Here is a 16,319-nt window from a genome sequence, read left to right as displayed (position 1 = left end):
GACACCGTTACGTAGGACTCTTTCTGACAAGTCAAACCAAGGCGCAAAACAATACCAATACATGAAAAAGGGTGACAATCTTCGTCTCATTATGACGTAATACCGAACTTGTGCGCGAAGGTAATTCAAAGAAATGAATGTGCACTTGCTTTCGTAGAGAACACCGTGTACCATGCTAGCAATGCATGCAGAAAAGCGCTTGCACATATATTGATGACAACACTACCAGTGTAGTGTAACATGTTCTGTCAAGCATATTATGCACTCAAACCGCATTTGCGCCGGGTAAAATGCAAAGTGTGTTCGATTGAACCTCGGAAGAGCGATCAAACAATCTGCATCCAGTGCTCGTTTTGGGCAAAAAAAAAACTTCATAATTCTCGTCTAAATATACAGAATGGACGCCTATTTATTCCTTGATAAAGAATGACTCATCTGTATAAATGAAGGCCCTGTATACTTTTCAGTATGGTTGGTACGACCGTCATTGCAAGAAGTTGCCATGATCGCTGCGGCGACTGTTGTAGGTAGACTAAGATGGCGGCCGGTTTCTTCACGCTCGCGCTCCCTATCCGCGATCCAGCCTTTTACAATCGAGATCAGTGGTTTCATCTGAAGGATTACATCGCTCCGGTTTCTGTGTCAAGTGATACGTAGCTGTCTCCGGCACTACGTTCGCGTAATTATGTTCATTTTAGTTTCGGTGATAGTGGTGGGGTTGTGGCTTAGTTGTGTTCTATGGAGTCGAAAGCAAGGAAACGCCGATCAAGCCATTGTTTTGCTCCCGGCTACAAAAAGGGATACGCGAGGACTCCCGGTGCGCCGAACGTCTCACTACTGAGCTTACCGAAAGACGATTAGATGAGAAGAACTTGTGACCCTCACCAAGACAATAGGCCCTGGAAGAACACTGTACGGTGGTTACGAGTACCCTGTCAGTAGTGAAGATACCTTGCCGAAAAAGTGAGATTCAAATGGAATTGGCCGAGGCAGACCACATTTCCACCATAGAAGCAGGTTCGAATGCGGGCGTCAGCACCTCTTTTCCCTGAGTTGGTTTAATTTGTCAAGGTTTTAGTAAAGATGTGATTGAAAGCTTTCTCGGCGGTGTTCGACAGTCTTCATGGTGCAAGGGCCAGTGTACCTCCTCAAAGTTTATCATTACAGTGAACCATTTTATGATATTGTGAAGACAGTACGTGTTGTGTTTACGTGTCTTTGCCCATCGCTAGGTCTTGTCCATCGCTTAGTCTTGCCTATCATGGAGTTTATCCACCAGCTAGCCTGCAGGTACGCCATTCTGTCGAAGACAGTACTCGCGATGTAAACGCGATGCGAGTACTTATTTATGACGCCTTGTCTATGGCGCAGATTAAGTTCAAAGGTTCCATTCGGTGTACAAGTCATGCTGCAAAACTCACACCCAGGGTTATCAGCTTTTACATTGTAACGCGGCTCCAATTCTTTCTTGGAACCGGGAAGGTGGAACAAAGCGGCTCATCTAAAAATTAGCTGCTGTTCTTCATAGCGCACTGAAATTCGTGGATTATTGTCGAAGTATTTTAGTAGTGTATTATTGGATCTCCATGAAATCAGGAGGAGTGTGACAGTTTGCGCTGATATAGTGAATTACGGGCCGATCAAATCTTTGTTCTGAAGGTCGTGATTTAGGCGCCTCGAGCTCACGACCGCACTTGAACAATGCGGAATAGCAGGCTGGTGGTGCAGCGAAGACTGCTTCCGCACCGTCGTACTTGACAATTGCTTCGTTATATGGATCATAACGCAGAGAATATGCTACGCCGAGATCATCAAGTGAAAGCAACGCGAGCGCCATCCGGCGGCGGCGACATGCTGCGCTTCAGCGGTAGGGCTCCGATGAGGCCACGAGGTTATTCTAGGTCAGTGTAGTTATGCTTAGCAGGGCGGACACGCAGGCTGTTGGGTAGTCTATTATCAGATCAGATCAGTTCAGGTGTTTGCATTTCTTATCCTGTTTTGTATAAGTTCGCTGATGGCCATTTCCTGGGCGTGACTGCATTTTTGGCAGCTTATTTTCAATCGGAGGACCACAAAACATTTATGTCCAACATTTTATTTTGCAACAGAGATATGGACCAATGTGTTTTTGAAAGCAAAGAAAATGACCAGGTAGAGAGTTATACCACTGTCCCTGTTGGTTACATAAGGAAGGTCATATGTTGTGTAAAGCACAACGTGATCCTTCACGTTGACTCAGGAGGCGGCACAGTCTGGTGCTGGCGAGACCACCTCGGCACCCCCCCCCCCCTTCCCACACACAGACATGCCCTAGCCTAACCTGGACAAGCCACACCGAGATGTGCTAACCTCATCTCACCTCACGCTTCCTACCTTTCGCAGGATGGCGACCACCAATACGGTTGGACTTTGCGAGGCTGCGGTTCTCATGTTGTAGAAGTGATTCAGGTTGTGTGATTCAAACGCATGTAAAAAATGCTATAGACCACACAATTTTATGATTATTATATTTTCAGTTGCCTCGTCGACCCTCTTTCACGCGAATATGCGGTATCTACCTTTCAAACGCCTTCACTAGTGCTTAAAACCCAGTCGTCCGGGTAACGAACTACACCGAAAAATACTCGCGACTACCATGAAATACTGATAGCAACATTTACTTGGTTCTCGTTTGTGTAGATCCCGTAGTCTTTCGTTTTTAGGTAGGCGCATGTTAGTTGGACATGCATTAGTTAGTACATATCTCATTACCACATCTTTGGCTTCCAGGCGTCCCTGTACCGAAGTGCGACCCAAAAACAGTACCCAATGCCGAGAATGATTGCGCCACAAAATACAAGCAGTTGTACGGCCTTACAACGCGAAAACCTGATGAGAAGCAAAAGCCGGCAGGTCTGAGCCCCGAGATTGACAAGCAGTGGTGCTGGTAAGTGGTTTCTCACGTGTGAGCGGCAGTTCCACAGTCGTGATGAACAGCCTGTATTCGATGCTGTACCTACCCAACATCCCCCTAAGAGGACCGGAATAATCAATTGCGCGTGTCTTGCATTAAACGCTTCCCGCCGTTTTGTGTTTGAATGGGTATGTAACTGAGAAAGACGTGAGAAAGAATGAGAGCACTTGCGTATTTGTGTGGCCGTGCACTTGAGCCGCGTAATAAAAGAGCAGCCACGCCGATGTGGTGTGAACATAGCTCCCCCAACCGGAAATCCGTGGCCCCAAAAGGATGACAGGCAAACGTCGAGACTAAAGAAACTCAGGGGGCTGTGGTGTAGCACTCGGTCTTGTTCCTCAATTATTTGGCATTAACTGATGCGATAGCGTTAGTGAGGTGCCCTCGCGGGAATGTCCGTGATCTGCACCCAAACGTTCAGGTTCAGCTTTGCGTAGTCCTTTCTGAAATAGGCCAGGTACTATAAGGCCCCACAGGCGAAATCTTGACAGACATCCAGATTTTAAAAAAAAAATCAATAAAGGGTTGTTGGGGTGCTGCTAGCCTTGCTGCAAGTATGGGGGCTTGACTTCGTCTGGACAGTTTTTGGCTGTTTCGCCTTCGGCTTCATCCGCCCACATTTGAGGTTCATAGAACGCATGTTCCAATTCCGCGTTGTCATTACACTAGCTTGTGTGCTCCTGTACATAGACATATGACGTCTCTGCATACGTGGCCTTTAGGACAGTGCTCGTTTTTCTGCACCGTTTGACGATTTCGTAAGCCTGGTAAGGGGGCCAAGACAGGTGAAATACTTATCGTTTTTCTTTTTTCCTTTCTGTTCAGTTTTCGAAGTCAGTTCATGCTGTTTTGCGTACCTTGTTTTGTTCTCATTGTAGGTGTAGCGTTGTAGTGAAACTTGGGGTAGTTAATACAGAGTTTTCCACGTAACATGTCTCAAAGTTTTATTTAAAGATAAGCTTCTTCGAACTGTATGCTGCCAATGCTATTTACCTCGGAAGCGGTTTTACCACAACTTCGGAGCACTTTTATCGATTCTAATTAAGGGGAAATTGAAGCCAAGCCAACAACGCGTGTGTGTCTTTGTTAGCGCATGTTAGACTTACCTCATTTCGTTGCAAAAGAGAGTTACGGCTACAATGATGATAGAAAAAAAGAAAAAAGAAGAAGAATAACGTTCGTTTCGGGGCGCGCAGATGTCGGCCGCCTTCGGTTCTCGGTTCATTGCGAGGTGTGGCGGAAGAAAAACGGTGACAGGTTCCTTCCTGTTTTTTTTTTGCTGTCGCTCTTCTATCCGATAACTTTGTAACCAAGCTGGCTTAATCAACAGAAGCATGAAAAAGAAAAGTAAAAGGGCAGACTCAAGACCTATTCGCATTGCTGCTTTCGGACGTCTGAGCGCGGACGGCAATTTACGTCCATCGAAAGAACGGTTTCACAATTTTTTTTTCCTGGTATTGCCATTGTGGTAATAAATGTAATTTGCAATGGAACGTGGTAAATCCGACATGTGCTTTCTGTTTATGAAAAAAAAGCGAGGTTGACTCGGCAAATTTGAGTTCCGAAAAAGAAACGCGAAATTCAAATTCGGAACATTGAATTACTCGTGAGTTAAAAAAAAATGCTCCCTAGTCGCGGCAAAGTCTCCTCTGAGAAAAACGACGTTCGTTGTATAATTTTCGGACAGCTGGATTTTTGAATAAAGTTTCGTGACATTTTACGTGAAACACCCTGCATGGTTCAAACGTCGGGCGCAGCGGCACCAAAACACAATGCGGAGGAGGGGACACCACGAACGCGGAAATACTATATTTGTCCTCGAAGTTCTGAGACCGAGTCTGTAAAAAATACGAATACCCGGTTATCGGCTAATGACCTCTCCCACCGTCGAAGTAGTCACTTCAGCAGTGAAGGCACTATTTTCGGCGTTTCCTGGAATCTATGAAGCAGGTGGAAAGTGCCTCTTTCTGAGAAGATGGTCATCCCCGTCGGTGTGGCGAGTTTATTAGCCTGGATGTTCTCGTGGATGTCACGGTGAGATGCAAGGCGAGTAGGAGGGATGTGGAAGGACGTGGTGTCTATCGCATCATCACCATAAGAGCTGCGTGTGGTTTTGCATTGTCATGGTTTTTGTTTTCCTGAGCTCGAGTTCCGGCGCGGTCTCGTCATCATTCACCCACTCCCTGCGCGACACGAATCGCCTGTGCCATTCAAACACTCGCGCCCACACTCTAAGAAAAAAGGGCGTGAAAAGGTGGTAACTACCATCGTTACCACCTAGGTCAACATAGCGTCTGATAAATTGTGTAAAAGGGTGGTAAAAGAAATTATCACATATCCACACTGCGACAAAAAGGCGTACGCCCTTTCGCTCGCACAATCAGAAGCGGTAACTTTATCATTTGTACGTAGCATGTAGAACTTTGCAGCCTTTTAGGCACAACGTATGGGGCAGCTATTACCTCCTAAAAGGTGTAACTGCTCCACCCTTTTTTCTGAGAGTGACAGTCTCATCCCCCGTTGGCATCACGTAGACGCCGCCATGTTTCTGTGATTACTCTTCGATTGCTCTTTCATTACGAAAACCGTTGAGATTGGATAGGATTGGATTGGATGGATGGGATTTTACCGCATTTGATTTGTAATCGCTCTGCAGTAAGTTCGGCGTATAATTTGTACAAGATAGGCGTTCATGGAGATCAAACGTCCACTCACGTCCATCGATTCCTCTGCGCATTTCGACCCTAGTCAAACTCTCTAAATGGCTGCTGACGCTTCCTCGATAGGCGTTGGCGCAGTGATTTACCATAAAGTTCATCGCCCGTGCTTCTAACACGTTGACGTCGGCTCCAAAAAAGTTACGCTCAAATTGAAAAAGAAGCCCTGGCCATTATATGCGCTGTACAGAAGTTTCACCAATATCTGTGGGGAAGGGAATTCATCTTATATACAGACCATAAACCACTGACGGCAATCTTTGGCTCAAAGACAGGAATTCCAGTCACAGCGGTGAACAGAATGCAGCGCTGGGCGTTGACCGTGCTTGGTCATAGCATAGTACAAGCCAACCGCCCAGTTCGGAAATGCCGACGGCCTCTCTCGACTTCCGGCAGGTCCTGACCCTGACTTCGATGCTGCGATTTCGGATGACGACTTCCTTGTGGATGAGCACTGGATCGCCGAATGTTCTCTTCCGTCCTCTCAGTAGGTATTGATAAAATTCCGCTGACAGCGTCTGCAATTGCCGAGGCCATTGCTTCAGACCGTATTCTTTCTAAGGTCTTCCGTTACATGATGGAAGGTTGGCCTTCTCGTAAACGGGACCCCGAGCTTGACCCGTACTACCTGCGCAACACTGATCTGACAGCAGAAAAGGGTTGCATCGTATGGGGCATGCGCGTTGTCGTCCCGTCCCAGCATCGCAACACTGTCCTCAGCCTACTTCATGATGGCCACATTGGGCAAACAAAAATGAAGATGTTGGCGCGCTCCACTGATCTCTATAGTAATAGGCTAAATAGCGGATTGAGGGTGCAACCGTACGGTCACCGGCCGCCATCTTGGGAAGCTCAAAACATGCCGTCCGCGACACAGCTGCATAATCTGCATGCGCCTTTGCGTAGCATTTTTGTGGTGTCATGCCCGCCTGCTGTGGTTATGGGTGTGCTGACCGCATGTATTGGCAAGGCACCGGGGACGACATTTCACAAGTAAGTGACTTGGTTTTACAAATAAATGTGATTTATTAGTCCACGAGCGGGGTGGCAAAACGTTGCTGTTGAAGCATGTGCGCGGCACTTTGTGAATCGTATCTCAAGATCTAAACGTTAAACTTTAAGCCGTACGTTATCTGGATAGAGTCATTGTGATAGTCTAGACTTCCTGCAATTCACGGGTATGGTGTCGGCACGCAGCAGGCGTTGAAGTGCGCTTGTCAGGTGTGTTATCTACGGCTCAGTTTGTTGGTCACGGTATCGACGATTGCTTGCTTGGATTAGCCTTGTCATCCCTTCCGTAATTGATGGCATGAAATGTTCAATGCAGGTTGACTGGACGCCGTCGATGACATCACTGGTCTGCAGCAAACATTTTAAAAACAAATGCTTCGACAGAACGTGCCAAACCGTTCGACTGAGGCCTGAACCTGTGCCCAACAAGTTCGACTTCCCAGAACACCACCAGAAAGTAATAATGCATGCGTCATATGTAGAGGCCGTATTTATATGCACTAAAATCTGGTTGAACACACATGCATGAAAAATTCATTAATCTTGCTCAAAATATGCACCTCTAGGAATTCACTTGCATGCATTTAAAACACGCAACAAATTCACAGGGGCAAAAGTGTCTTACTTTATGTAGTGTACAAAAAGCATGCACAGTTGAAAGCATAGATCGAGAAGTTGCCCGTCAAAAGGATCTCGTTACAAAGTTACTGTGTGAAAAATGTAACTAAGTTATTCAGCCCAAAACGTAGCTCGCAGTTACAGAGTTACTTAAAAAAAAGAACAAGTTACTCCCAAGTTACTTCTGACACAAAACAGCACTACACAGGTGCAGTTGAGGTCGACCCTGAGTTGCCTGCGTTGGGTTTTCGTTTATGTCCAACAATTCGAACGCTTTACATCTTAGTCCCTGTGGGCACACGATGGTTCAGCTTCATTTCAATAGCAGCAGTTCTTACTTCCTGAACGGAATACTGTCATTGGCTGGACATCACGTTTTATGACATAAAATGCCGTGGAAGAACCGTAGAGAAAGCAAGGAAATAAGTGGACGTGAGTGAAAAACGAATCAAAAGTAACTTGGAACTTAGCTTCAGTTACTTTGGCAAAGTTACCTGAAAAAGGAGTTCCTCTGAAAGTTACCACGGTGCAAAAGTAGCGAGTTAAGTTATATAGTTAACAAGAAAAGGAACAGTAACAAGTTACCTCGAACTCTGGTTGAAAGTGTGTATTTGCATGAAAATCTAGCCTTTAGAATCATGTTCCCTAGTTAAGAGCTTCAAGCAATGGCTGATGATTGGAATCAGTACTGCACGAAGGGCACCTTAAGCTGCAGCTAGTCCAACATATGAAAACACTCCTGAATTATGCATTCATATGCAGTAAAAGCCACTCCATATTGGATAGAACAATACTAAGATGGGCAAAAGCATATAAAGAAAAAAGTATTTCATGAAAATTTGCCTAACGTACAAACTGTATTTGTGGGACATACAAACACACAAGCCACATGTCTCTTTGGTGCGTTCCAGCATGTTTACTTCGAGACAATAAATAATTTTTCAACCTCGAATGTCTACTCTTTATTCTCCCTGCTTAAGTTTGCGACAATATATGTTTGAATACAGCTCAAATGAAAACAATGTGATCCGTCTGATCAAAGAAGTTTCCCAGTATCGGACTGTACCACCTTGCCAAGGAATATACAGAGAAGGTGACAGCCAGGCCTCACTGCGAAAGAAATTGTCAAGGTTGATCATATTCAACAACCATTAATGCACTCTGCCCACTTACCTGGTTGACTGCTTCAAACTTGCTGTTGCAAATGGACTTGTGATACTTTGATGTTGGAGCTTTCACCACAAGACCTTGCTACTTAGCCTTTTTAGGACTTATTCACTCTAGCTCTAGTCATTTTGAACTGTCTTTACCGCCATTTACTTCCCCAGTGCACATATTTCTAGTCGATATGTCTTTACCGTCATATAGCCTTTATATCACATAATATCATTCTAGTCCTTTGGAAGTGCTTTAGTGCCGTACGGCATTTCGTGTCATAACTAGTCATATCTAAACTTCCTGTGCAAAGCATATGTTTATACCCAAGCATATTAAGCTGGTTACATAAACAAACGTGCTAAACATTCCTTGGCATTCCACAACCCCGAGCAGAAAGGAAATGGGAGAAACACGAGAAGCAACACGCTGCACACGCTGACAGACGACAAAGGAAACGTAACACAACAAATACAACACCACACAAAACCAGCAAATCACATAATCGAAGTTCAAAGTACAAAATTGGAACGACACGACCTCACACGAGTACAAAATAGACAGGAAATAACATGTGACGGGATTTCACACAAAAAGCGTAAGGAATCCAATCACGAGGGATTTCTGCAGCGATCCGTGGCAAAATTTTAGCGAAGCAGCAAGGGAAGCGCTCACAAACAGCAAAACTTGTCACAGCTTACATGCATTCCAATGGGCTGTAATGGCTCTTTTGAGCACCGCAATATGGCGGCCGGTTGGCGTACCCTTTCCCGCGATACCCTCACCCATCCGCTATCCAGCCTTTATAAATAGAGATCAGTGGCGCGCTCCTATGTATGGTGGCCAGGAATGGACAATGACATTGAGCTGACTTGTCAGTCGTGTGGAGCATGTGCCACTTCTTCGGATCAGCAACTTCACCAATGGGAGGTTCTGAAAGAACCGTGGTGTCGCCTTCACGCTGACTTTGCAGAGTTGGGCGGAAAAACTTACCTAGTGGAAATCGATGCGTAGAGCAAGTGGCCCGAGGTGAAGTTTATGAGGTCTACCAAAGCTTCAGCCACAATAGAAGCCCTTGAGGACATCTTCGCTGCCTCCCTTTCCAGCTGGTTAGCGATAATGGATCTCAGTTCATCTCGGCAGCGTTGAAAGATTTCTTGGATCGCCTTGGAATTAAACACATCTTGACTCCCCCGTATCACCCTAAGTCCAACGGACAGGCTGATAATCTTGTGCGAACTCTGAAAGCCTTCCTTCGCCATCAGAAGGAAGGGAGGGACAGTGCAAAAAAACTTAAGCGTTTTGTGCTTAAGTACAGGATAACGCGTCATGCAACAACCGGACAGCCGCCGTGCGAAATGCTTAACAAGAGGCACTACCGTACAGAGCTGGACCTTCTGCGCCCTAACCATCCAAACGCCTCGTCTCCAGCGAGAGATCGTGAAAAGCGCAATTATGACTCTTGGACAAGACTACGGAACTTGCCACCAGCGACGAAGTTTGGGTAAAGGACATGTCCCGGAAGAACCACTGGATTCGAGGCACCATTGTTCTCTGTTCGGGCGGCCCAACATATTAGGTCATAACGGAGGATCTGAAACAGCACAAGATACATGCTGACGACATCAAGCCGCGTCTGCCCGAATTGCCGGATATCGACTGGTCACGGAGTCGAACCTGCAACAACAGTTGGGAACGCTGAGTCTCTCTTGGCCGCTGATGAGGACACTCAACCCGTACCTCAGGCCCGGAGATACCCTGCTCGAAATCGTCGTCTGGCCCAGCGGTACGGATCACCTTACCGGGGAGGTGTGTAGTGGCGCCAGCTGAAGAAGCAGAGGATTGAGATCGGCCGCGCTCGTGCTGTGAAAAAGATCATTCCGTTTCGGAACTGGTGCCGGACTGGGAACCACGCACTTGTGGTTCAACTTGGTTGCACATAATAGTATTAAAAGGGTGTTACTACCTTTCTACCAACCCAGTGTTCCTTGCCCTGATAAGTACTGAGCCTTACCCAAAAAAAAAAAAAATAAAAACAAAAAAAAGATTGAGCTAGGAAGCCCTAACTGCCACACTATTCTACATTTCCCCCCGCAAGTCAATGCACATGCGATATCTGTCCCACAAAAGTCCCTGCAAATAAAATTCTCCCGACTGCTGGTGAGACCATATTTGCAGCATTAGTTGCCTCAGGAACATTCTCAATTCGTTGTCTCTTTAGGTGTTTTTCTTTTTAGATTGTGGAACTGAATGATATTCAAAAGGAGTCAGGTTGGCCGAATAGTTCCCCGTGAGCAGTTACCAGTTTGTCCTGCACTGTAGCCGTTTTCACACCTTTAAAGGAGTAATAATGCGCATGGCGCACGCCCTTTCCGGTGTAATTGTGGTAACATCCTAATAGAATACGGTTTAGCACTAATTTACTTTATTCGCATATCACCTGTCCTCCACAAATTGGACTGTCATTGTTGGACAGTATAGTACACACGTGCACGTGCTCGAATATCGGTAGCATCGGTTTGCATATAAACATTAGCGCGTATCTACGATATCTAAGACATAATGAAAGCAATATTTGCACTGACACCTGATATTTTGAAATGGTTTCTGAATTTTGTAAAATATCAGCCTGGAGGTACAGTGTTAGGCAACCAAGTTTGATGTGCATGGCGCGCACCTTTAAAGGTGTGAAAAAGTTTGCAGTGTGGAAGCGTGACTAACCTTTTGCAAGATGTCCTGAAACAGTCACCGATGTCTCCATCAAAGTTGCGGAGTTGCCACTCCGGAGATGGAATGATTTCGGAATCATTCCAGATTTATGAGAGCCTGGAATGGAATTGGAATAGATTGGCGGAACCTGTCAGAGGAATTTAATGGATCCTAGGAGTACGGTTTCAATCCAAGAAATTATTTCAAATCTCCATTCATTGGAATGGGATTGGGATGGAATAGGCGACCTCATTCTACATTGAGTCGGGTTGTCAAAAATTTTGGGATCCACTGTGCTTCAAGCTTTATCATTTCCAAGTCGTTGTGGATAATGGCAGCAACTCCCTCACGTGAGTTTCCCTGACATATATAATAGCAATACTTTTGGATGACATTTGCAGGCAAAGAGAGAGAACCCCCCCCCCCCTCCCATACATACCACTAGGTTTCTCACAACAGGTTTCTGGGTTTCTTTCAACACCCAAATGTTTTAAAATTGACAACCCGACGTTTAACTGTTGCATATGTGAAAGGTCAGTGTCATCCGAAGTTCGTTATATTTCGTCATGGATGTGTTCCGCACCTTTCCCTTAGAGAAACAGGAACTTGATTAAGGTCCAATGCTCTTCCAGTCTGCACTTTTCTGGAGGTGCTCCCATGCTCACTGTGACCAGGAGAAAAAATATCAGTTGCAATCATTGGTAGTGGATTCTTGCGCCATTGAATGTAGACAAATTGGCCACTACATCATTCATCATCAATGTACAGCTTCCTAGCTCAATGTTTTTTTGTTCGTTTGTTTGTTTTTTTTTTTTTTTTTGTGGGGGAGTTAAGCTAAATAGTCAGTACCTTCTCATATACGTTGCGATGAAGGGCTATTGGTACACTGATGAGCAGAAAGCTTCTTCCGGTTTATCTTTGCCCTTACATGATATCTTGATCCTGAGAGAACTGATGTTCTAAGGCTGGAACAAGATAGAAGGACAAACACATACAAAGTCTCTGAAAAGGTTAGCCAGCTGTCGGATGTTCGTAGGATGTTAGCTTGACGTTCGCATTTTTCCATTCCTCGGCCTGATGTATATCTCCTAAAGCAGGTAGTTCGTGTTTTACATTGTAATATCTTGAGCAGCTCATGCAGTAGATTTTTATCCCTCAATGTTTTTTATCCCTCAAAGTTAAAACTGCGGCGAAGGGACGCGGACAGCGAAGCGAAAGATAGGCCTGCAGTTTTACAGTTTTTACTTTAACGTATACTTGAACCAACTACCCCGCTTCAACCCACTTGTTTTTTATTCCTCACTCTGCCTCTTGCGCAATAAACGGAGTCGTGGATCCTTCATTATTTCTGATGTCGTCTTTATCTGACTGGGTTCGAGTTAACTGTCTTTGTCTAATTCCGCTCGTACTTTGACGTTAGAAGCATTTCTATGTTAGCTGGCGAGGAATGTAGATTGTAGATCTCGTCGTAGAAGCCGTAGTAGGGGTCCGCTTTCTTCGCGATGCTTCAGGCTGTCGATGAAATTCTAGAGTATGAAAGGAGTGAGGAACTTGAGCGAAATTGCTGGGCAGCTAAGTTTTCTTGATAAGTCCGTATTTTATCATTTACAATCAAATCCACATTTACATACTGTTCCTCGTCGTTCTCCTGATTAATTTTTCACGTCGTTCGCGTTTTGGCAATTCTTCCCTAGCGATAGAGTTCATGGCAGAAGCTGATTGCGATTTTCACTTCGTCATCGATCTCTTTCAGACAGCGCCCATGGTGATTTTTTCAAGATGACAAACAAAACTCAGCTCGGGCGATAGACGGCGCCACGTGAACCATAGACGCAGAGGCGTTTATGACAAGGTTGGCAATCTGACTCGTCCCCCTTCGCTGTCGCATACCTGCCACAAGTTGCTTCGCGGCGCTAACACGCAATAAAAAAAAACATACCCCCACATAGTTTTAGATGATGCGACTGAGAAAGGAGGAGTGCCTAGTCAGGCGTAGCACCGGCCGTGTTTGCTGAGTGAGGTGATCACGAGGCTGCTTGCGGCCTTGGAATGCTATGTTGTTATTTCTTACAAGCGAGAAGGCCAAGGTGGGACAGCGACGTGCTGTTTTGCCGTGACATCGGCCAGCCGAACGCAGAACCGAAGGAACAGTCTTTCTTGGATTTCCTATGGTTGCGGCAGTTGTATAGGCATTGCAGTTAGGCTTGTGCTTATCCTCGCAGGTTCCATATAAATGTTTTCAGATCATTCAAATCAATGACTCTCGATATACACGACAAAAAATCAGTGTGATTTATGCATCATGCACTCGAGGCACTTGTCATAGGCAACGGTATAATCTTATTTCTTCACGCCAAACGTAGCGCGCGTTATCCCCTCTAGCATTACATCATCATGACTGATTGCGGTTGAGGTCCTACATTTGTCCCATATCTGCTAACCATTACGTACAATTATCCCCACATTACCTTAGTAGTGCAACGATAGCTGTCGCTCTTCTCATTGCGTCAGCACGGACACCACTGTTACTGTTTTTCTTTACCCTTCTTTTACGTTGCTTGCCACACCCTATAGCAGAACATTTGTGCGCTGCTCATTATGTTTAATACTGTCTACAACCTTGCAAAACGCTATGTCAGACTTTAACTTAGTCTTTATGTCAAATCTGTCTTTCCCAGTTCCATGGAATACAGCAAGAATTGCGTTACGGAAGTACTAAAGGACAAACGATGCGGTGATGAGATCAGCGCATCTTTTCTTGAGCAGAAAAAGAAGATAATGGCAAATATGTGTGGTACGTCGAAATTGGACTGTGAATTCGACAAAAGCAAGAGTGCTGGGTGCATGAAGTATCCAGCATGGACTCTGGCAGCAGCCCTCATTGTGGCTTCAGTGATGAAGGTAGTGTGACGTCAGTTGTAGTGAAAAGGGGATCTACTGGTTTCCATTTCGCTTGTTCGGGCCAATTGATCACAATAAATATGGTTGTGTGACCGACCTATTGCACGTAAGTGTTCGCATATTCAACAACATGACATCCAATATCGACGGCGACAGGGAAGTACTTTCTGGTTCAGAGCAACATTTACTATGTGACAACGTTTTGTGTTACGAACAGGGAACAAGTCAGTCTCTACATTATGACTCTTAATTTCTTCATCAAATATTGGCTAGCTCTTTCTCAAGTACTGATTGGATGCGTCATGAATGTTGGAATATAATTGTGCTCAGAACAGCTCTCAATGAATGCATTGACGCATGAGAGGAAAATAAGCTGGCACGACAATGTTTCCACATCTCCACGTCCTCACCAACAGCTCCATCACAGCAAATGGACCAAATAGAGCACCGCTCATTGTTGTATGGCATAAAGTCCCAACATTCACTTTACCATCAGAGCAGAAGAAAAAAGAACAGGGCACAACACATTGAAATTTGCAAGTAATACCCCTCCCACACGGGCTAATTTAGTGCAATTTTCGTGAAGTGCACTCCAACCAAGCGAATGTCACTTTCACTACGAGCTTGCTACACCGCTTGCGTAAGCGTCATTAAGAGATAATGACCATTACGATAGATAAAAATAAACAGCGGCTAAACATTGAGGTGTGCGCCACAATACATTCCTCAGAATATTTCTCTTCGGTTTAGAAACGTTTTCTGCAAATCTTCTCCCAACATGCCACTGCATGAGCCACAACAACCCAAGCAGCACACAACATTGGGCCCATATTCGCTCGTCGTTGCCCAGGCAGCACAAATCATTGGCCCAATATTGGTTACATATTGGCAAAAGCGGTCCAATATTGGACCAGTATTGTTAATGTCCTCCCGATATTGGCTGAATATTGTGCATATCGGGTCATGCACCGGATATGCACCGGACATGCTCGATGGTTTCCCAGTATTGTTTGAATAACTGATATACCGGCCCAATATAACCAGTACTCTTCCAATATTGGCAACATAATGGGTACATTCGCCCGCTATACCCGATATTCAGCCACTATTGCCAGAATGTGTGCATGCTGGTTAGCGCCTTTTTGCGCGTTTTCAAAATGTTGAGAACGTCACTGACAGATGTTTTAATCTCCGCCTTGCAATATCGCATGTTATAACGACCACATGTTTATAGGAACTAAATGAAACAGAACTACAATTCGTATGAACCTTTAACATGTCACACCTAACCCTTTAAATGCCATGCCAATGATGAGGACGGTGCCCAGAAGAACAACAGTCTCTGTTCGAAATATCGGCGGCTCCTGTCCAGAGGCAACACCCTTCGTACGGTGAGGCAGTGTTTCACTGTTATATTGAGGATGTTTGTTAGAAATATTAATTGCAGTGATTTTTCATGCAGTTAGCTGAAAACTGGAGGTTTTTAGGTATGGAAGCGATCGACTTATGATGTGACTATAACACTGAAACTCCCCAATCATCATTTTTCAAATAAAGATGTTTTGGTTCAAAGAATTGATCATTTTATTTATCATCTGTGGGGCGAAGTAGAGGAAGATGTTGGGACGTTGGGGGACGACGAGGAGGTGAAAGACTTGGGGTAAAAAGGAGAACGATGAGCGGTTTGGGTGGTCAGTGTGGACGTGGAAGCGGAGAAGAAAAGAGACTGTAAGTTGTAAGTCATTAAAATAGCGGTTGTTAAGTATATCTTGTGTTTGCGTTTGCGTTTGTGTCTCGCCTTCCACTGGGATCGAATGGACGGGCTTTGCCCCCGAGAGTGGGAATAGGCTCCCACAAATGGCGCCCAACGTGGGGCTCGAGCTCGTTCCTTCGATGACGTGGACGACGCAGCACGTTTCATCTACTGTTGTTCTATTTTGACGTTTGAACTTTTTTGTTCATTGTGATACCACCGGATTGTGCTGCTTTGATGATTTTGTGTTTTCATTTGTCAGGCGTATCTGGTTTTGTCAGGGCAGCACTTTTGCTGCTCGTTTTGTTTGAGTATTGTAGTTGTGTCCGGTGTACGAGCCCTTACAATTGATGGACAGTACGCCTCCACGCGGGTACAACCTGCGGAGCGGAGCGAAAGCCCCGGTACCCCAACGGTCCCACTCGGAGGAGCGGCCGGTACACGTCGCTCCGGCGCCTACGGAGCCGAGAGGACCGGCCGAGGATGAGAAGGCACCTGCCGT

The 16,319-nt window shown here is 45.4% G+C and overlaps 1 protein-coding gene across 1 annotated transcript in view; it reads left to right on the top strand.

The window, feature by feature from the left end:
• LOC135378871 (uncharacterized) overlaps positions 1-14,160 on the top strand; it is a 157,791-nt gene extending 143,631 nt beyond the window's left edge. Inside the window, exons 22-23 of the mRNA XM_064612023.1 lie at positions 2,770-2,926; positions 13,842-14,160. Of these exons, the coding sequence (XP_064468093.1) occupies positions 2,770-2,926; positions 13,842-14,073 (389 nt within the window). The 3' untranslated portion in view covers positions 14,074-14,160. The remainder of the gene's footprint in view (positions 1-2,769; positions 2,927-13,841) is intronic.
• Positions 14,161-16,319: the final 2,159 nt, after the last annotated feature.

This window comes from Ornithodoros turicata, chromosome 1, assembly GCF_037126465.1.
Source record: "Ornithodoros turicata isolate Travis chromosome 1, ASM3712646v1, whole genome shotgun sequence".
Classification (NCBI taxonomy): domain Eukaryota; kingdom Metazoa; phylum Arthropoda; class Arachnida; order Ixodida; family Argasidae; genus Ornithodoros; species Ornithodoros turicata.
This window is presented reverse-complemented; position numbering and strand designations above follow the sequence as displayed.